Raw genomic sequence first — 20,942 nt, 5'->3', positions numbered from 1 at the left:
TTATTGATTATTAAAATAAGATTCTAATTATGATTTTGATAATTAATATTTAATAAAATAATAGTAATGCCACAAGCTCATAATCATAACAAAATATTATCTTATCCATAAATATATTATAAAAGCTTTTCTATTTTCTAATTATTATTTTTCCTACGAGTATTTATGTTCTGTTTGTTTTTTTAATTGAGTTAGTCTTAGATTGCAATTTTGAACCTTCTCTTTAAAAGTGGTTATCACATATAATTAATAGCAAAAATACTCACAGGACAAAAAAAATAGGAAAACGGAAAATATTTTATAATATATTTAGGACAAAAACAGAAGATAATACAAGTAGGAAAAAAAATTAGAAAAAAAGAATTTTTTTTATAATATATTTATGGACATGATAATATATTTCTATGATTGTGACATTATTATTTTTATAGAATATTAATTATCTAAATTATAATTAGAATTTTATTTTAATCGATCAAATCTTAGCCATTAATTCTTACATATGTCATGTGTCTCATAATTCACATCCAAGAAAGAACTAGGGGAAATGATATAATATAAATAATATTAAAATAATTTTAAATTACATAATTAAAGTGCTATTTTTTTTAAAAAAAAATAGTAATTCGGATGGAAGTAGGAACTTTTCAATAATATATTTTTAGATGTTATATTATGTTAAAAAATAATTACAAATAATAAAGAATGATATCATAAAAATAATATTAAAATAATTAAAAAGTGAAAAAAAGAGTTGAAGAACTACTATTCACCCCTATATAAATGGAGTATAGAGAATAATATGGAGAGGGGTTGGAAAGGGCATTCTCTGTTTTACTCTCTAAATATAGAAAATGAAGAGTAAAATAGAGATGAGTTGGAGATGATCTAAACTTAAGATAGTCAACCAATAAAAATAATATAATCTATTTTTTTATTTTATACTTAATAAAATAGTTTATGCTTCACAAATATTCACAACTTATATTATACCATAATTTCATTTTTTAAAATTCAGTACATGATAAATTACCCCATTTATTGAAACAGGAGGAATTTAAGTTTGCTACTACTGAAAAATGGGTATAAAGAATTTTGGACCACTCAAATTTTGGATCAATTTTTTGTTTAGTCTTTTTGCCCTTTTCTTGAGCAGCTTAAGAAATAAAAATAGCCAGTAAAGATTTTTTAATTAAAAATAAAAGAATTGGTCTCCATTCTATCTCTCCCCTCTCTTCCTTTTCCATTAGATACCAATAAAAAATGTAAAGTTCAAGTGAGATTTATTATAGGTAGAAGGGAAAATCTTGTTATAATTCTACAATTCAGCTTTCAAGCAAATCATCAATGGGTTCACTTACTACAAACAACTTCTTGAAGTTCACTTCTATTGCCACTCCCTGTAAGTACTTTTTCTTTCTTGGAATATGGTGAAATCTTCCTCAACCTCTCCATGTCCAATAGTATTTCTTCCGTCCCAATTTATGTGACGTAATCTGACTTGACAAAGAAAAAAAATAATTTGAAATTTGTGAACTATGATAAATTACGGATGTTTGTGTGTCTATAAATCAGTTTATTAAGAGTAAAACATTTTAAAGTTAAATTATTACTCCCTCCATTTTTATTTATATGCCACCATTTTAGATTTTACGTCTTTAAGAAACTAAGTAAGTTTACTATTGTAGTCTTATTTAGTATTTTCTTGAAGTCGAGTTTTCAATAACTGAACATAAATTAATTTATTTGGATTAATTAAATTGACCAATGAACATGAATAAATTATTTAGTTTTCCTATGTTGGTCAAATTTCATACTTTCAAGGATAAAACACGAAGAATAGTGTTATTTATGAATGTTGGTCAAATTTCATACTTTCAAGGATAAATCAGGAAGAATAGTGTTATTTATGTATTGATTTTGTGCAATGACAAGTACTCTCTGTTCATTTTTACTTGACACACTCATTAAGAAAATAATTATTGATATAGGTATTTTACCACATTATTCATATTAAGTGATGTTTAGTATTAGGTCTTGGAAAATAATTTAGAGAATAAGTATTTAATGCTGAGGGTAAAACATGGAAAAAATAATTGTCTTTTTTTATATATATCAAAAGTGACAAGTAAAAATGAAAATATATTTTAGGAATAAGTGACAAGTAAAAGTGAATGGAGGAGTATTAAGGATCATCTGTTTTTAGCAAGATCGACATATAAACAGGAACGGAGAGAGTATTATATATAGAAATGTGTCATTTTGGGATGGACTAAAAAGGAAAGTGAATCATAATCAAAGGTGCTGAGCAGTTTCTGTTTTTATTTGGTTCATTTCTGTGCTTTACCTTTATAAATATTGTTGATGTTCTATCAGGTAGGAAGTTTGGTGATCCCAACTGTTCACCAAGGTCTGTACCCCCTATATTGTGCTATGTAAGTTCTAAAAAGCATAAATTTGTTGTTCACTTGAACTCGGGGTTAATTTCACGTATGGTCACAAAACATTATACAACTATTTTTGTCACATTAAAGTAACTGAATATTTCCCACTAATAACAGCTATAATGACTAAAGTTTCAACTAAAGATAGTATGTGACTTTACTATTATAGTTGGTAAAGTTAAGTGATCATATGTGAAATTAACCCCTTGAGCTGATGTTAAGAATTGCTGACTATGTTAACTACTCATAAGTCCAGGGGTTTAAAGCCAATGTAAGGGCATTTGCAAGTCAAAAATCGGTTAAGAAATCGAGAAGAAAAGGGAAAACAGAGAAAACGGATACTGCAATACCCGATAAGTATCTGTTAAGTGATGATGTTAATCCAGATTATGTTGAAGATAGCAAGAATGCATCTCCTCTTGACACTTCCGAGGCTGGGACTTCTGTACCGATGATCCCATCTAGAGGTTCTGTGCTTAAGGCATGCATAATCACTTCTGGTTTAATAGGTCTTCTAGGCATTGTAATTAGAGAGGTAAACTTTCTCTCTCAGCTCAAAGATGTTACTTACTGTAAATTGTTCAAAGTTTTCTCATGAACTTGAATGCGTTACTGTTTTTTGAATGACACAAATATAGTGATATGCTTACACTTCAGAGTGATGTGTTCGTATGATGAATTGGATTGATAACTTCTTTTATGCGAACTCATACATTTGTCAAGTCCATGAAAGTGAAGTAACCCTCTTATTGTGTATTTGGCTGTTTTGCAGGGCTCTCATGTTGCATCAGCAGGAGGATTGCCAATTGTTGACTGTTCTGTCGAAATACCATGTAAACCTTAGAAGCTTTCTTCTCCATTCAGTAGTTTTGAAATTTCTTTAAAAACTAACTTCCAACCCCCGCCCCCCCAGATGAACACACCAATTTTCTAGAATTTGTCACGAGTATAACGTACCTTGAGAGGAAATGTATATGGGATTTGCAAACCACATTCCTATTACACCATGGACCTGTCATGGAAAATTCTGTGTCTTTGCAATGGTGAACTGTTGGATGTCTTACCTGTTTTCAAAGAAAAGAAAAGCTATTTTCGACTTTTCATTTCTGATGAGTCTCATCAGTTATAGCATAAAGGTCTTAGTGCTGATAGCTCTCTCTACAGTGACTTTCCAGATGTGGCATCTTGAGTTGATTACTGGATTGGTCATACTGGTATCCTGTTGTCGGTACTTATTGCTGAAGATATGGCCAGATTTTGCTGAGTCTAGTGAAGCAGCAAATAGCCAGGTACGTATTCTCATACAAGTTAATTCGAGCTTTTGCCTTGTTACATACATACTTTCTTTTGGTTGGATCAAAGGGCTAGTTTGCGCTATTTTCTGTTAGAAAAACAAGTTCCATTTCAGGTGTTGAGTTCACTTGAACCTTTGGATTACATAGTGGTATCACTTCTTCCAGGCATTAGTGAGGTACGCGTACAAGTTTTTGACACATATGTTACTTGTTGGAACTGCTAAATGAGTTACTCATTTTGAAATTTCAGAACTGATTACAAGCTTGTATGGGTATCTCAATGACGCAGGAGCTTCTCTTCCGTGGTGCACTGCTACCACTTTTTGGCATCAGTTGGCTGAGTGTCGTGGCAACTGCTTCCATATTTGGGATCTTACACTTGGGCAGTGGTCGGAAATACTCCTTTGCTGTCTGGTATATGTTCAAACTTTCCGTAGTTAATCATTGTCTGTTATTGTGATTGTGACATGAAACATGAACTGTGATGCTCAGGAAGAGTACTGAGACTGAAACGTTACAGACTATTCTAATTTCAGGGCCACATTTGTTGGAATTGTGTATGGTTATGCTACAATTTTATCATCAACTGTTGTTGTGCCAATGGCTGCTCATGCTGTAAATAATCTACTAGGAGGCATCATATGGCGCTACTCTCAAAATAGATTGGTAATTCCTTCTGTTGTTTGAATATTAGCAATTTTCGCTATTAATATATATATGTTTATAATTGATCTTATTACCGTGTGAACATGTCCAACAGTATCAGCTTCTATTTCTTGATTTTGCCATGGTGAAGCTATATGTGTTACAAGTATTTTCTCTTTTTCATTGTCATTGTCATCGTAGCTTTCAAAATTTTGACATTTTATGAATGAATCTGTATTTGCAGCATGCAGGAACAAATGCCAAGTGGCCTGCTGTAATTGCAACTAGTGTTGTTCTGAAGACTGGTAGATTCACAAGTTAAAGAGTCATTTGGAATTCCTTTTTTTTCTACTTATTAGCATATCAAATTGTGAACTTGTGTTTTGGGAAGCTTCACCATATCAAATTGCTATTTTGCACAAGACACAGGAGGGGGTGAATTGATTTGTGTCAAATTTTTGCCATTTCCTGAATTTTGTCCAACATACATTTCAATACATGTTTCTTGTGAAATCACCAAAAAAACAGAATAAAGTACAGAACACAAGATTTTTACGTGAAATATCACACAGCTCAAAGATATAACTCTAGCTTGAAGCAAAATGTTTCTCAACCAAACAACCTACAAAAGCTTCTAAATAAGCATATTACGTTAGAGCTCGATAGGTTACTATAATGGACTCAAACCCAATGATGGCGGCCACATTGGGAACCAATTCAATATGACAGTGTTTGGGAATAAAAAAGTTAGAGAGCATAGACTAAAATATTAAAGAAAAGGAATGAGTTTATTGTGTATTGTACTAGACAGTAAATCAAAACCTAGCCTAAGCAGAGACATATGCATTCATTCAACTCTAGTACAGCTATTGGCTAATGGAACAACTATCCAACATTCTCTGAATCCCTAAAACTGTGATTGCAGAGAATCTAACTTGCTGAGACCTTATAACCATTTACATTTAGGCACTGAGCCAGATCAAAAGAGGAAGAAAAAATTATAACAATATGTAATGTACAACTGCAAAAGAATCAATTATCGGAATCATCACAATATGGTGCCTAATAACCAAATATGAAGGAACAAACAATAAGCAATAAGACTTAGCCTGCCCCTTGGATGACTCATCAAAGCTCGACTCGAAGATACCCTGAATAAAATTGGAAATCAAGTGTTAGATTGACAAGCCAAGCACAACTCCCTCCCTGCACCCACAAATATGCATCTATCCCAAGTAAGTTTGGGTTGGCAACCATGTTGTTCCATTTCAACTCATATCATACCAAATATTAAACATACACCAAAAAGAAAAAGAAAAAAAAGAACTAGAAATTCTCTACAGTTTCTACAGGCATGTTTAAGTCTACCATATAAATCTTGGACAGAACCCTCTCCCTACACAAAACAACATACCACCCTCTACCTACACCACTCTCCAAAAAATCATGTCAGTAACAGATGGTGGAGATTGTTAGACTTGGAATTGGTAAAGTGAAAATCATGGTACAAGGAATGAGAACCTAGCAAGATAGCATCACTATTTTCATTGTTGCAAGAATCAACAATGCTTGACCTGAATCTAATGTCTCTATATTTTGATCGGCAAATGTTATTCCTAGACTTTAAGAAATGCAGCAGAAAATTTGTAATTTCATCCAAAAAAAAATCAATAAGAAGCTGGCTAGAGAGAAGCTCTAAGATATTACCAAATTCCATCAATTCTATCCGCAATCATCTTCCCTTGCCCTGGAACAAGACCTGAAGTATTGAGTGACTTGAATGCATGACCTGCAAGACAGAAGCAAATTTTTAAGTTTGCTAAACATTACATTTCTCTTCCAAAATTTTCAAAGATTTGTATCCAATATCTATACCTTTTTCTTGGTCAGCTTCCTCGTCATTTATCAACCGTTCAGATTCAGAATCTATATTTATTGCAAGTTGATCTGCAGATCCCTTCCGCAAAGTTCGGACATGAGCAGCTGATGCAACTGAAGAAGAGGCTAAATTCTTACTAACTGGTACCTGCAACAAGAAGAATGTAGCAGGTTAGACTGCTTTGCACAAACATTTTCTTCCCAGTTTATAGAAAAAATGTTATGTCAGAACACTAAAAGGGGAGCCTAGTCTATGAAGTATCTCATGTTCACACATGGACCTGTGAAGGGCTGACCCCAACGGGTTGTAATATAGACAGACAGTCTACCCTAACGCTAGCATCAGTTTTTTATTACACGGCTCGAACCCCTGACGTATAGGTCACATGAAGACAACTTTTACTGTTGCTCTAAGCCTCCCCTTCACAAGTCAACACTTTTGTTTGTAAAATACAAGCATATATCATTTTTACAATAGTATATTGATACTGAGAGGTTAAAGAAATTATATCAGATTCTACCATCACCACAGCTACTTTGAGAGGAAAGGCAACCACTCAATGCTTGAGAGCTCCCTGAGTAATGACCAAAAGAGAGAAGTTTGCATTGGAAAATAAACGCAAGTGGCTTAGGCAGCGAGATTTCAGTTGGATACACCAATGTTACCTAACATGTGGTCTGCTTCGGTTCATTTTAAGAAAAACAAGTTTAAAGTTCACTATTTAACCGAAAATATCATTCATTAAAGGTTCTTTAGGTCTTCCATCAATGTACATTAAGAAACCTTGATTAGGTTTTTAAATATTAAGTAAGAGAATTTTAACGTCATATTAAATACTATTTTTTATACTTCTAAATTGCAATAGAGAAGGCTCCAAATAAATACAGAATCATTTCTAGAACAGCAGGATGCTATTCACGGATCACCAGGGATTAGTAAATCAAGGTAACTGTAGGGCACACATACATATAATGCATAAGCAAAGACACAAATTGCACATATGTTAAACTCACTTCCTCTATTCCAACACTTTCTTACACATAAGTGAAGCAGAGGGATGTTATTGAAGGTATCTGATGACCACATCATTTTGGACAGGTCAAAACAAGCAGTCTCAAAGGCACAAACACGAAATCTTCAGAATGCATAAGCAACATAGATGATTCATATCTCCCCACCCTAACTTATATGAGATGGAGAAAATTAGGTCATGACCGTGCTAAAGAGGTTACTTGGTCAGTAGAAAATGACACATCAAAATATCTTGATGGCCAGAAGGTCAATTAAATTGGTTGCAATTTCGTTAACCTTGTCTCAGGGATGCCACTTGGGCATTTCATGGTGGCCAAAGTAAATCACGTTATTTGCATACTTAGTGTGATTATAGCTTTTAAGCGTTTTCTAATTTATCTTGCATTACATTATATATCACCAATAATTTACTATATCTTGCCATTCAGTTTTTTCCAATAAGAACCAAATTCTTTTGACAGGTTTTCCAACTTAAAAGAACAAAGGAATTAAAGCGTTGCTTGATTATTATGCATTTGTCAAAAGATCTTTTTTAATCAATTTTTCAAAAAACCTTTAGTCTCAGCCTCTTTAGGTATACTCGAGCAGATGTATCCTTGGAGAAAAAGATTAAAAGGGCAAGACAACTAAAAGATGGCATTACTAAGTAATAACACATAACTGACCAGCAATGGACGTGAAAAATATTGAAAGAAGGCAATGTAATGACTTATACTGAAAAAGGAATGCAATGTACTGCAATCAAAATTACCACATCTTGAACTTCAGATATCTCTGACTGAGTAGGCAAGGATGCTGCTTCGAAGATGCTTCTTTCCTGGTTGATCTCTAGTGGTGTAACCTTAAGTTGATTAGAATTTTCAAGTGACTTAACCTTACTTGACAAGTCCTCAACAACCTTTTGGGTACCATGTAAGTCAGCAAGCAGTTCCTCTGTTTTGGCTTTCAAATTTTCAGATTCCAAGACTTTGGCAACAATCAGATTATCAAGCACTGGTAAAAACCCGGTCACTGGAGTCTCTTTATGGAGGTCAACCAAATTATTGCTCCCCAGCTTATGTATAATATTTTCTAAACCAATTGTGAATTCTAACAACTCATTCTTCATCTTTGCACAGTCCACCTCATCTCTCATGTGCTCTTCAACTTCATCCTTCAAACTCTCAATTTGCAGTGCCTGTTTCTCAAGGCTTGATTGTAATTCTTTTTTCTCACGAGACAGTGAGTTCATCTGGAGCTGTAATCTTGGGAAAGTATCAACTACATAAAAGAGCCTCCTGACATCAGGTGAATCATAGTCCTCTGCATCTCCCACATCAGGCCCTATGAGTGTTTCAATCTCTTTTAGTTTATCAAAAAGAGATCTCATATGAGATGCTGAGAGGGTTAAGTTTTCAGCTTCTGAAAGAATAGTATCAAAACAGGCCATGAGAAAACTACTATAGTCACAGTCAACATTTTCATAATTTAAGGGGGGGAACATAGTAAACACAATGTGTACCTTGAAAATTCAGTGAAGCTTTAGCATTGAGAGACAAAAGTTCAGCTTCTTTCTCCTTGATATTATCCTCTTTGGCCTGATAATCCTCTAATTTAAGCTTCATCTCATCGCAAAGATCATTCAATTCTTCTAGATTAGTCTCCAGATGGGAGATCCTCTCTTGGTGGGTCTCCTTTTCTTCCAAGACTTTCACACAAGTATTATTGCTTTCTTCCAATTTAACCTGCAAATCTTTGATAGTACCAACCATCACATCCATCACAGGTTTGAACTGTTCAGTAAGATGGTGGCTTTGTCTAGCTGCCAATAGCAGCTTCTCAGCAGTCCTTGCAGACTGGCTGCTATCAAGCTCCAAGTGATGATGTACTATAGCATCTTCACCAAAATTTGTTAATTGTTCAGGTGAGGTTTCCTTCAACTTTTCCAGGTCAAAGTTGGAGCCAAGTTCAGACAATCTATTTTGAGTTAAAGCCAGTTCACTAGTTGCATCCTTAAAAGCAGAAAGTAGAACTTTAAGATCCCTTTCCAACGATTGTATAATATTTTCCTGCGCTAGCCTACCAACTTCTGCATCTCTGACCTTTTGCTTAAGAGATTCTGTCAGTTCAATCACAGGTAGAGCTTTGCTTTTTGTCAACTCCAGTTTTCTAAGAATGGCTTTGATCAAATCATCCATCGATGCAGAGTAACATCCAATGTTCTCAGCAAGAATCTTGTTTCTCAATTCGAATCCATCCACAATTTTCCCAAGATGCAATGTGATATTGTCACCATCAGATGCATTTGGTTCACTGTTGGCTACTTCCTCCTTTAGAGCATCATTAACAACAGATACTGAAGGAATTGAGAAAGATGAGTCATCCTACAAAAAGAACATAGCAGAAAAGTAAGAGAAGGTACATCAAGAACATGCAGATCACCTGATCATATTACAAGTATAGGTAACATAAGTATATCCATACAGGCACAAGTTTTCCTATAAATAAGTCAACTTGATACCTACCATTTGTCAACTGCAAAATTCGAAAAAAAATCATTCTAATGACAGAACAAGCAAGCAAGGGACAAGTGCATGTGTAACTGATCCGAAACAGATAAGAATTAACATCAAAATGGTCTTTACAATTGGCCAGCAAGTTGTTCATTAATAAACAAAAAAAGTAAACAGGCAATCCACCAGCAAATGGAACAAGTAATAAGCTGAAAACGGCAAACGATTTCATATATATATATATATTAAAATTGTTATTTTACAATTTAAGAGATGTATTATGAATGAACCATGATAATTAATCTCTGTCATAAAACAGAGATTAGGTGACCACAGCTATTTAGATAAATTCAAAATTCTTCAATTACTTCAGACATCAGAGCTATTTCAGGTAGGTTATTTTTCTCACAAAAAAAACCACACCATAAACCAATAAGAAAAAAATCCAAGAAATCAACCACTCAAATAAACTTCCGAGCAGTAAGGTTGTGACTGGGAGGTGGAAGATTACTCAAAGAGAAAAGCAACAAGGAAAAAAGGAAGAGGAAGAAGGTGTAATGAGGCTATAATTACCTTAGTAGGAGAATCTGGCAGCACTTCAGTATCTACTTCAGAAAAAGAACCCCAGATTTCTTTAAGAAGAAGATCCATGTCTTTTAGGCTCTCAAACTTTCCCTCAAAAGTTTTTCGGAGAGAGGAAAACAGAATTTCATCTCTCAGAAGTAACTGAAGACGGCTAAGATGGGTAGAGAGCTCCAGAACTTTAGTTTCTACGCTGCCCTGCGATCCAGCCAACTCTTGCATGCAGGCATCTACCTTGGAAGTCAGAACTACAATTTCCTCTTCTGCATTCTTCTTTTCATTAAAAAGATTGGAAATTTTGTTTCCTGAATCCAGCAAAGCATCTTCTAGCGACTTTATAGTCATGGAAGCATCACTTAGCTTACTGTTTTGGATATCAGCTTCCCCTTTGAGCTTGTTTATCTCGTTCTCTAGATCAGCTCTACCAACTTGTACCCTATTATTTTCCTCAGTAAACAGAGATATGTTTTTTTCTGCTTGAACTAGTACGTCCTCAAGGGATTGTATAGTTTCATTTGCCATTTTTAGTTTGTTGGTATGGAAAGAGAATTCCTCCTTGATTTTCTGTAGTTCAGACTCAGCAGCATCTTTACCAAGTAAAGCTTCTTCTTTCTCATTCTTTAGTACTAAAACATTCTTCTCTGCCAGGGACAAAGCATCCTCAATGGATTTTCTATCCACGAACACATTCTCAAACTCAACAGTTTTAGCAGAAGCTTCTTCCATTGCTTTCTCTAATTCTTTTTCAACTAATGCCTTAGCAGCTTCTAACTCATTTTTGTCCTCCAGGAGCTGTGAGATGTTGTTATCCGCAGCAGATAATGCATCTTCTAGGGATTTAATGGTTTTCTGGACCTCCAACAATTTGTTGGCTAAAGAACTGGCTTCATCTTTAACTTGCCCCAACTCCTGCTCCGCCTCCATCTTTGCAGTTTGGCTTTCACGTACGTATCCTGAAATCCATTTGACCTTTTCAATGGGATCTTGAAAACCCAAGTCAGCCAGAAGAACAATACCATCAAGTAACTCGATAACCTTTTGAAGCATGTTATTCCTTTCCACTAAGAACTGCTCTAGTTGATCCCTTTGATCCTTCATAGCAACAAGATCAGCTTCTAGTTGAGGGATACGGTCCATCTCAGCTGAGAGCTTATCAATCTGCAACTTGTGGTCATTAGATAGAGATTCTTGCTGATGCAAATCTGACTTCAGCTTCTCAATTTCAGCACTCTTCTCATCCAATGCTCCTTTCAATTTTTCTCGTTCTTGGACAAGCCCCTTGCCTTTTTTTACTGCCATAGACAACTTTTCCCTAAGTAAGGAAACTTTGTCCTCATATTGTTCGAGATTCTTCTCCAGAGATTCCTTTTCTTCCTTTAAAGCACAAAGTTCCTCAGTAACCTTGACTGAATGGTTTGACAATCTATTCAACTCTGCTTTATCCGACATCTCTTCTGTAAGTATTTGACCATATAGCCTCAATTCTAGATCCCTAATGTACAAATTACTCTGCATCTGTTCAAAGGACTCGAATTGATGACTATGGGCTTCAACAGAGGCACTACTTTCTTCTTTTATATTTTCAACACATTTCTTAATGAGTACGGTCATGTCAGATTGGCTTTGATAGACCAATTCTTGATCATACCTGTTGATCTTAGAAGCCTCTAGCAGCATACTGATGATTCTATCCTTATCCATTGAAGCCTGATGCTCTTTCTGGGCAAGCACTGCATATTTATGATTTAAATCCTCCAATTCCTCTTGAAGATAGTTTTTATCCTGTGCTTCTCCCACGAGAAAAGCAGTAAGCTGACCAATCTCATTATTTGCAGCCTCTTTTGCTGCTCCCATCTGCTCATGTAATATTCTTACATCTTCCTTAGCCAGATTTAATGATTCCAGGAGCCAAGCAACCTGCGCATCAGGTCCATTTGATTGTACGGGCTGGGGGAAATCAAATGATGACAAGGAATCTGCCACTCTTTGGAGTTGTAAAGATGTCTCATTCAATGCATTCATCTCATCTGCAAGCCACTTGACTTTCTCAATTGTATCTGTTGACTGAAATTGCTCACTTCCACTGGCCTTGGACAATATTTCTTCACATTTTTGAAGTATCATCTCCTTTTGAATGAGAGCTTCCTGCAGTGAAGCAGTTAAACTTTCGCTTCTCCCCAGTAAATCCTTGGTTCGTTCCACAGCTTCAAGACTATTTGACTTCTCTTGCAACTCAATTTGATACCTCTGCAGCTCACTAGCTTTCTCAGACAGTGACTTCTTCAAAGCATCACGCTGCTGAACTAACGCCTTTCCTTTTGTCACAGCCAAGCTAAGCTTCTCTTTTGTATTAGCATACCTTGTTCTCTCCTGTTCAATTTCAGCACCCAGCTTTGTTATTTCAGCATTTGCATTCTCAACCATCATTTTATGTTTATTAAGTTCCTCAGACAGTTTCCCATTTTCATCACTTAAAAAGCTCAGATGTTGGTTTAGATTCAACTCTCTTGTTCTAAATTCAGCCAATGTATCACGTGCAACCACCAACACCCCCATTTCATCCTGCATATTATGGTCTGATGCAACTTCAGTTAAGCTCCATCTAAGTTGGTTAACTTCGGAAAGGAAAACGTTATACTTCTCAGCTAAAACTGAGATCATATTCTTGACATGAAGCATTTTTCCTGTAACTGACTCATCAGAGAATTTTTCTAGAGGAACCGCTGAAACAAGAGAAGCTAAGATCTCATTAGCAATCTCTGTCATATGATGCTCCTTTTCAAGTTGAACCACAGACAAGTGAGCAGAATTTTCTTGTTCTGAATTTGAATGAGAAAGAGCAACATCTCGTTCCATTGAAAACTCGGAAACCTTTGAATTAAGGGCATCAATTTCTTGATTCTTCATATGTATCAGGTCATTAAGTTCTCTGATTTTGCTCTCAGTCTGAACACGTTCATCCAGAACTTCTTTAAGAAACTTGGAGACATCTGTTACCACCTCATGCAATGAGACACCAGAGGCCAAATCCCCGACTCCTGCTTCACTATGGTGAAGATTCTCAACTAACTCACCGTCATCCTTATTTGGTAGTGACCGAGTATCAATCAGACCCTTAAATAGATTGGTTAGGCGAGTGAGTTCATACGTAGATGCTGCTCTTTCTTCCTGCACATAGAGCCAGAGTTGAGCAAATAAATATCATTGAATATAGCAGTATTTATGGGAAACTACCTTAAATAAAACCACCAACCTCAGCTTCTCGAGCAATCCGATCTTTTTCAGCAATACTGTCATTTAGCATTTTGCGCAATTGTTCTATCTCGGCTTTCAAGTCCGGATCATGTGCTCCATTGCTCAATCCTTCCAGTTGACTATCATGTGCATCATTGCTCTCGTCTACATACTGAGGAGTTTCAGGACCTTCTATGTCATCAGGGCAATCAACAAACATGTCCTCCCTTCCACCATCTTCTGCCATTCTTGTATCTTTTGTATCATTCTCTACATACTCTGCTGCAGCCACTGAAATCCCACCTTTTAGATCCGCAGCATCCACCTGAAAAGATTTTGTCCAAGACAAGCTCTAAGGATGTTCATTTACAAGACTAACATATGAGCTATCAAGTTACTAAAAAGTTATAGGAACAAACATGAAAACGATAAGACAATAGTCAAAGTTTTAAATACAGAAGAACCAACCAAGACTTATCTTTAGATGCAAATTCCAGGCAAGCAAATATGACTGTAAAGTTTTACCCTGCCATTCCTTTACCTCAATATTTAGACACTTCAAGTAAAATGATTTCATATTCTCCGCCAAGTATTCTCTAATATATAGGAAGTAAGCATATAATTCAATTAAGAACCCAATCCCATTTGGGAGCAAGAAACAAGGCTATGGAGATATGGAGTGGAGTGATTGATGAATGTGAAAAAAGGCTTTCAAAATGGAAGGCTCAATCACTCTCTCTTGGGTGAAGGACAATTCTGATAAACAGCTTCTTGGATGCTCTACACACCTATGTTATGTTCCTGTTTTCACTACCAGCGAAGGCAGAAAAATTGGATTCATTAAGAAGAAACTTTTTGTGCAAGGATGGAAAGACACCAAAACTTTAATCTAGTTATCTGGAAAGCAGTTATGTCCAGCAAAGAAGGAAAGTAATACCAGGGACTTCCTATTGGTACTGGAATGATATCAATACAGGAAATGGTGGAGGATGACCCCAGCATGTATCTAGTGGACAGGGGCAGATCTATGTAGAAGGGAGAGGGTTCCACAGCACGCAGACGTCTTGGTTGAAATTTTGTATATATATGTTCCTGGATTGTCCTATGATCCAACCAAAGTGTATATTTGTATATATATGTATAAGCAAATGTATAAATATTAACCATGGCACCGAAAAGAAACAATGAGCCTTGTAGTGCTAGTGGTTAAAGCTCAAGTTTAATACCTTGGGGATCTTGCTAGTGGTTAAAGCTCAAGTTTAATACCTTGGAGATGCAAGATCGACCCAACAAAAAACTATGGATAAGAAGAATAGAACCCTAGACCACTTCTAACTAAAACCTTGTCTAAATTAACTATACAAGTCTTCCTCTATGAATATTATGCTACATATGTTACTGTTCAAAGTAGGGTAGCAGCCGGAGCTTCCAAATCCTAGATCCCGCTTCTTCTGGTGGATAACATGGACAGAAAGAAACAGGAGGTGATTTGAGGGCAGATATAGCTGTATCCAAAGAATTAAGCTAAACTATTTCCTGTCTTACAGATTCTGGTGTAAAGAGAATACTTTTTATGAAGCTATTTTAGATAAATGAACAACTCTAGAAAACAATACTCGAGCAAAGTAGGGAAAAGTACACATTAAATCACCGACACATAAAAAATCAAGATAAAGCAAATATCCACCTGATTAATAGCAACTGGTTTTACAGAAACTGAAGCTTCCCCTCCATCTACAACCCCAAGTGAATCATCATTTCCATCATGATTTTCTGACATTGCATGCCCCAATCACCCAAATCCAGCTTCAATTTACCTTCCAAGACACAAAAAAGGGTTTCTGAAAAAAGAAAAAAAAAAACATCAATCTTTCTTGACACCCATATCAATACATGCCTCAAGAAGTGAAAAAAATTCAATCTTTCTTGCCACCCATATCAATACATGCCTCAAGAAGTGGAAAAAATTCAATCTTTCTTGACACCCATATCGATATATGCCCAAAGTAGTGGAAAAAAGTGAATTTTTTGTTGGTACCAGTACAGAAAAAGTAAATTGCAAATGAGAAAATGATAAGAAACCTAGAGAAATGAAATGAATCAAAATATATTTACCAAATGAATATTTTTGTTGGGTTTCGATATGATTAGAGTTGAAGAAGAAGAAGACGATGATGGTGTGTGTGGATCTTGGATTTTGTAGCTGTGCAAATCACGTGAACGATTGCAATTTTGTATTCTATATGCCTTGAAGAGTTACTGTTTTCGACGTTGATGACACAAAACGACGTCGTTCTGCGTCAAGAGCCGAAAGTGCCACTTGTTACTGGTTACTGTTACAACTTTACAAGTTGAGAAGATTGCCTTGGGCTTCCCAAACTAACTTGACTTTGGGAAAAGGATATATATATCTTTGAGTAATGTTTTATTTTGGTCATGTAATATATTTTACTTGACTGAAACAGTTTTTAATGTATAATAAAAGGTGTTTATTTTGATCATTCAAAAATAAAAGTGTTATAGTACTTAACTATGAATTTCATGTTACTAAGAAAAATCACTATTATTGTCATCTTTGTTAGCTCCAAAGAAAAACTCCATAAAATCTATTTGTCTTTATTTTCTCTACCAAAAATAATAAATCCTCTTGTTTAAAAACATAAATGGATATTAGGTCAACTTAAAAATATTTTAGGAAAGAGAAAATGATAAATTTCATAGGAGAAAGAGAAAATGGTGTTAGGTATTAGGGAATTCTTCGATTGGAGCTAATAAAGAGGACAATAATAGTGAATTTTGTTAGCCACATAGTGTCAGTAGTTAAATTTAACACTTTTTAAATAAATCTGTTAGGTTTAGAGTAAAGGGTCAAAATAGACATCTTTTGTTATACATTAATAGAGCTGTAAAAATGGCTTAGCCTATGGGGCCAACCCAACCCGTTATTGGGGTAAGGTTGGGATATAATTTTTCATGCTCATTTAAAACTAGGGCTTATAAACTTGACCCATATAAGCTCTTGCCCTTGAGGCTTGATCGGTGTCGGGCTAGGGTCGATCCATGGGCCAAAATTATTTATTTAAGAGTAACTTACAGAAATTTCACTAGCGTATGGGATAATTACTTAGATGCACGTTATGTTGTAATAGTACGAAACTTACCAGATTTTGGTATGTCAAGATACATGTATCTCGGGATATATGGACTCAAAATTAGGGGTAATTTGTTCTAGATACACTCTATCCAAATGAACTCGCATGTATCTAGGCTACAATGATGAATCCCACACCCTTGCCTCCCTCTCATCTCTCTACTCTCTTATCTCACTCGCGTATCTGGGATGCATCACACCAGATATATGTATCTCGCGTATCTAGTATCCTAGATACCTGCTAATCACAATAGATTTTTTGCTAGTGTTATTGAAACAACACTATTATTTACCATATCTGATTTGAAAATCTTCTCATTTTCTTGATGTCATAGAATTTTAAGTTTGAAAAAAAAAAAAAGGGCTAGCCCGCCCCAACCCATAACCCTTTTAGGGTTGGGTTGGGTTGAGCATTTTCAGACCCTTCCCAATGAAGGGCCAGCTTGCCCTAACCCATCAAATTCCTCAACCCACGAGGTTTGGGCCGGGTGGGGCTGGGGTGACCCTTTTTGACAATTCTATATATTTAGGACCATTTCAATCAAACAGACTAGATTAAGGACTAAAATGAATATTTTTGTTATACATTAAGGACCATTTCAATTAAGTGAAATATATTAAGGACCAAAATAAAATACTACCCATGCACTAAGGACTATTTTGGTCATTTACTCTGTGAGACTGTTAGCAATATCCACTCACCCTTCATGAATTCCATGTCACAGACCTTTTAGTCCTTGTAATCCTTTTGCCTGATTTGTGCCAAAGGAAGCCACTTATCAATTAATTTGATTTTGTACAAGAAATTCTTCAAACTTTTTCAAGGTTCGTGGTAATCTTACAACAAAGTTCATGTCGATTCTTTTTCACGTCCACTCAAATATAAGTATTCTTTGAGTCACACCACTTAATCTTTGGTGTTCATATACATCAAGATCAGAGGCGGACTCGTCGAAATTTTTTGTATTGTACATATATACATTATTTGTAAAGTTGTGTATATAAAGAAAATGAACCTAGTCTATAAACAATGGAAGGGTGTGGATCAGTGGTGTATGGGTTCAGATTCACCCCGTGAACATGAGTTCGAACCTTAGTTTAGCCTTAACTTTTTGTTCTTTTTTGTTTCCTTTTTAAAATTAACTAATAAATGTAGACTATTATAGTTCTAGACTTTTAGTTCATATGAAATAACAATAGTAATATTCTAAATTTGTTAGTTACGTTTTCTTTTTATGTTTGTATTTGAGAATTATTTAAAATTGTTTTAAATTGTCAATAATTTAGGATATATGTTAGTTTTTAAATATTATCTCCGAGACTTCGACCCATAATATTTGATCATTTTCCTTTTTACACGCATATTAAGAAATCACAAAGAAGAAGATAATTTTACTAATTCACTCCTTAAAAACTTCTTGCGAATTTTACAAACAAATGTGAACACTTTAAAAAAGAATTAATGGATAATATATGAAAATTTTGATTAATGTTTTCTTGATTTAGTAAGGTGGACAACTAATATGAGACAACTATTTTTAGTAAGATGATCATCTAATATGGGGCGGGGGAATAGTATTTAGTTTAATTTTTTTGTAATACACAAAATTGTGTATTTGTTTTCCTTTTGACTTGGTATACACGAAAGTTATGTTAGTGCATTTTTTTTTATTTATTATTTTACTATTATTTTTTTATTTATTTATGACTTTCAAAATTGCTATAGTTTTAGTGTTATATATAAGAGTAATAAGTAGCTTGTTAAATCGAAAATATGTAGAAAAATTTCTTCTAAGTAGATAAAACGTTAATAGAGTATTTTTTTTGTTAGAAATATCACCTCAAAATAACTTTTTAAGGATATCATAAAAAAATGATGATGATTATTACTGAGGGGGTAAGACATAAGTACCCCTCTAGACTATGATCGAAATCCACACTTTACTTGTAACATTTCGAAATTTTTTAAGATAAGATTTGAGTCATTCTTTATTTGTGAATAAGATTTCACCGAGTGATTGTAAATTTTCTTAGATGTTAAGTTCACTAAAATTCCCTAGCATAAAGTTGAGTTGAAAACTTTCCTTCCAATTGAGTTTCACTATGAGATTTTTCTTGGGTCAACTTGAAACGACCATATCTCTTAAAATATAAAGAGTTACGTGGCCCATAACCTATCAACTTAAAGATATTTGAATCTACTTTCCAACGCCACCAATTTCGCAACAATTTGAGTTTTGAGTAAAAAATATTGATCATTTTAGTAACCTGAGACAGTGCAGTGACGAATTAGCCGACGGAAAAACATTAAAAATGCCGTTTTTATCTTTTTGCCTCTAAGAAAATCCTAAAAGAATTTTCTTGACTAATTAAAGGCCCAAAACAATCAAAATTTCATTTTTTAATTTATCATTCTCTTCTCTCTCAAACCCTAAGGCAAAACCCTAAGGAAAAATCAAAGTAGAAGACTTCATTCAAGATTCTTTCAATCTTCTTCGAGGTAATTCTTTTTCCAAGAATTTCATTCTTTCCAACTCATTTTTATTCATAGAATTATGATTCATTAATGAGAATCCTAATTTTTGGCCATAGAGTTTCAAGAAACTACTTCAAGAAATCTCAAGAAAGGTTTTCTTGATTTTTCTCCTTCAAGCTAGGGTTTCAAGGCTTCTAATCAAGTTCTTCTTCAAGAACCTTGTTCTTTCAGGTATGTAAGGCTATCATAGTATTGGATTAGTTCATCCTCACACCCTACATCTACTTTCAAATCAGTAAAAGAGTAATCTAGGATTTTATCCATAGATTTGAGTATTCTTGAGTTAAGTTGATTTTGAGTTCTTGAGTTCCTATTTCTTTTTGAAATTATATTCCTAATTATTGAATTGATATATGTTATGCATTAAGATTCTTGAGTTGATTCGTTCATGTCTATATTTCAGCATGAACCCTATGAAGTGAATATTTTTTAGAAGAGTAGTATCGTTGAATTTTGAGTACCGAGTTTCCATATTGCTATCCCTGAGTTGAGTCGTTCATATCCATAATCCTGCATGAATCCTATGAATTGAGCTATAAATCTTGAGAATCTTTTTAAAGCAAACACTCGAGTTTTAAACTGAGTTTTTGAGAAAGTAAAAATGAGTTTTGAGAAAGAGTTTCTAAAACATTATTAGTATGACATTCGAATATGTCATCAATGTTTAAGTAGTATGGTATCTAGTTATGCCATCAATGTTTATGCAGTATGACTACCCGAGTCATTAATGATCATATCACAATATGATTTTGATATATTTTTGAGAAAGACTTTTCAAGTATGAATTGAGTAAGAGTATAAGGGAACTAAGTATTCCCAAAAAGCATCAATTTTTACATTAATAAAAGAGAAATTTTGATTTCTAAATGAGTTATGAATTTAAAGATATTTCAAGAGCAATTACCTCTTTTAAGAGAATAGCTTGAGCAATTAGCTCAAACCAGAGGAAGAGTATGTTTTTAAACATTGAGCATGAGTATATATTATTGGGAGTAGTATTAAGCACCGATATGGGGATGAGTTAAGACAACTCACATTCTTCATAAATCATGTATGCCAACATGGGTACAAGATTATACTTTTTAGATGAATCCTAAGTGTGTTCAGGCAGAGCTTAGTGAATCCACTTAGTTGAGGTGTTCTATACCCCGACAAGGTATATGACAGTTCTGGCAGCGTGGGCGAGACGTTGTATCATCACGTAGCTCATAGTGATGGTTGTCAGTTAGAGAATCTCTCAAATTGAGTTAAAAGTGTATTTTTTATTATATCACTTAATATATTGAGTTCAGAGATAAGTAAGTATTTTGTAAAGTATTAATGATTTCACTTCTTTAGTTCTTTACATTCAGTTGAGTATATATCCATATCTACTACAGTCCTTTCATTCAGTTATTTGTTATTCATCTATGTACATACTCGTACATTCAATGTACTAATGTCATTCGACCTGCATCTTTTAATGATATAGATATAGGATCTTAGGATCCTCAACAAGAGTCTGTTGAGATCACTTCATCCGCTCGTCAGCTTTTGAGTAAGACCTCCTTGCTTCCGGAGGACTCCAGTTTTGTGAGTTATTAGTAACAATTTTTTAGGAGTCGCGGGTCTAGTCCCGACACCCATCTTTATACAGTAGAGGTTTCATAGAA

At 34.6% G+C, this 20,942-nt stretch overlaps 2 protein-coding genes across 2 annotated transcripts; one reads left to right on the top strand and one right to left on the bottom strand.

The window, feature by feature from the left end:
- Window positions 1-1,171: 1,171 nt before the first annotated feature.
- On the top strand, window positions 1,172-4,879 carry LOC102595495 (uncharacterized). The gene is made up of 9 exons (XM_006341712.2): window positions 1,172-1,402; window positions 2,377-2,435; window positions 2,701-2,979; window positions 3,217-3,277; window positions 3,609-3,733; window positions 3,853-3,915; window positions 4,029-4,153; window positions 4,276-4,405; window positions 4,629-4,879. Exons 1-9 carry the CDS (start codon window positions 1,348-1,350, stop codon window positions 4,704-4,706), a joined length of 975 nt encoding a protein of 324 aa, XP_006341774.1. The 5' UTR covers window positions 1,172-1,347; the 3' UTR covers window positions 4,707-4,879.
- Window positions 4,880-5,146: 267 nt separating this feature from the next.
- On the bottom strand, window positions 5,147-15,961 carry LOC102595168 (protein FAM184A). The gene is made up of 9 exons (XM_006341711.2): window positions 15,719-15,961; window positions 15,291-15,444; window positions 13,623-13,928; window positions 10,361-13,537; window positions 8,797-9,658; window positions 8,047-8,696; window positions 6,260-6,410; window positions 6,092-6,173; window positions 5,147-5,535 (listed from the first exon to the last, which is right to left on the bottom strand). Exons 2-9 carry the CDS (start codon window positions 15,381-15,383, stop codon window positions 5,433-5,435), a joined length of 5,424 nt encoding a protein of 1,807 aa, XP_006341773.1. The 5' UTR covers window positions 15,384-15,444; window positions 15,719-15,961; the 3' UTR covers window positions 5,147-5,432.
- Between the last annotated feature and the right edge of the window lie 4,981 nt (window positions 15,962-20,942).

This window comes from Solanum tuberosum, unplaced genomic scaffold, assembly GCF_000226075.1.
Source record: "Solanum tuberosum cultivar DM 1-3 516 R44 unplaced genomic scaffold, SolTub_3.0 scf00027, whole genome shotgun sequence".
NCBI classification, from domain to species: Eukaryota; Viridiplantae; Streptophyta; class Magnoliopsida; order Solanales; family Solanaceae; genus Solanum; species Solanum tuberosum.
This window is presented reverse-complemented; position numbering and strand designations above follow the sequence as displayed.

Excerpts from the sequence above, each read along its gene's own strand:
- LOC102595495 (XM_006341712.2), top strand. The coding sequence starts at position 1,348 with ATGGGTTCACTTACTACAAACAACTTCTTGAAGTTCACTTCTATTGCC. Across the intron at positions 3,734-3,852 it reads GTGAAGCAGCAAATAGCCAG|GTGTTGAGTTCACTTGAACC; the intron begins GTACGTATTCTC and ends GTTCCATTTCAG. Across the intron at positions 4,154-4,275 it reads AAATACTCCTTTGCTGTCTG|GGCCACATTTGTTGGAATTG; the intron begins GTATATGTTCAA and ends TTCTAATTTCAG.
- LOC102595168 (XM_006341711.2), bottom strand. The coding sequence starts at position 15,383 with ATGTCAGAAAATCATGATGGAAATGATGATTCACTTGGGGTTGTAGAT. Across the intron at positions 6,174-6,259 it reads GGAAGCTGACCAAGAAAAAG|GTCATGCATTCAAGTCACTC; the intron begins GTATAGATATTG and ends TCTGTCTTGCAG. Across the intron at positions 5,536-6,091 it reads GATAGAATTGATGGAATTTG|GGTATCTTCGAGTCGAGCTT; the intron begins GTAATATCTTAG and ends AATTTTATTCAG.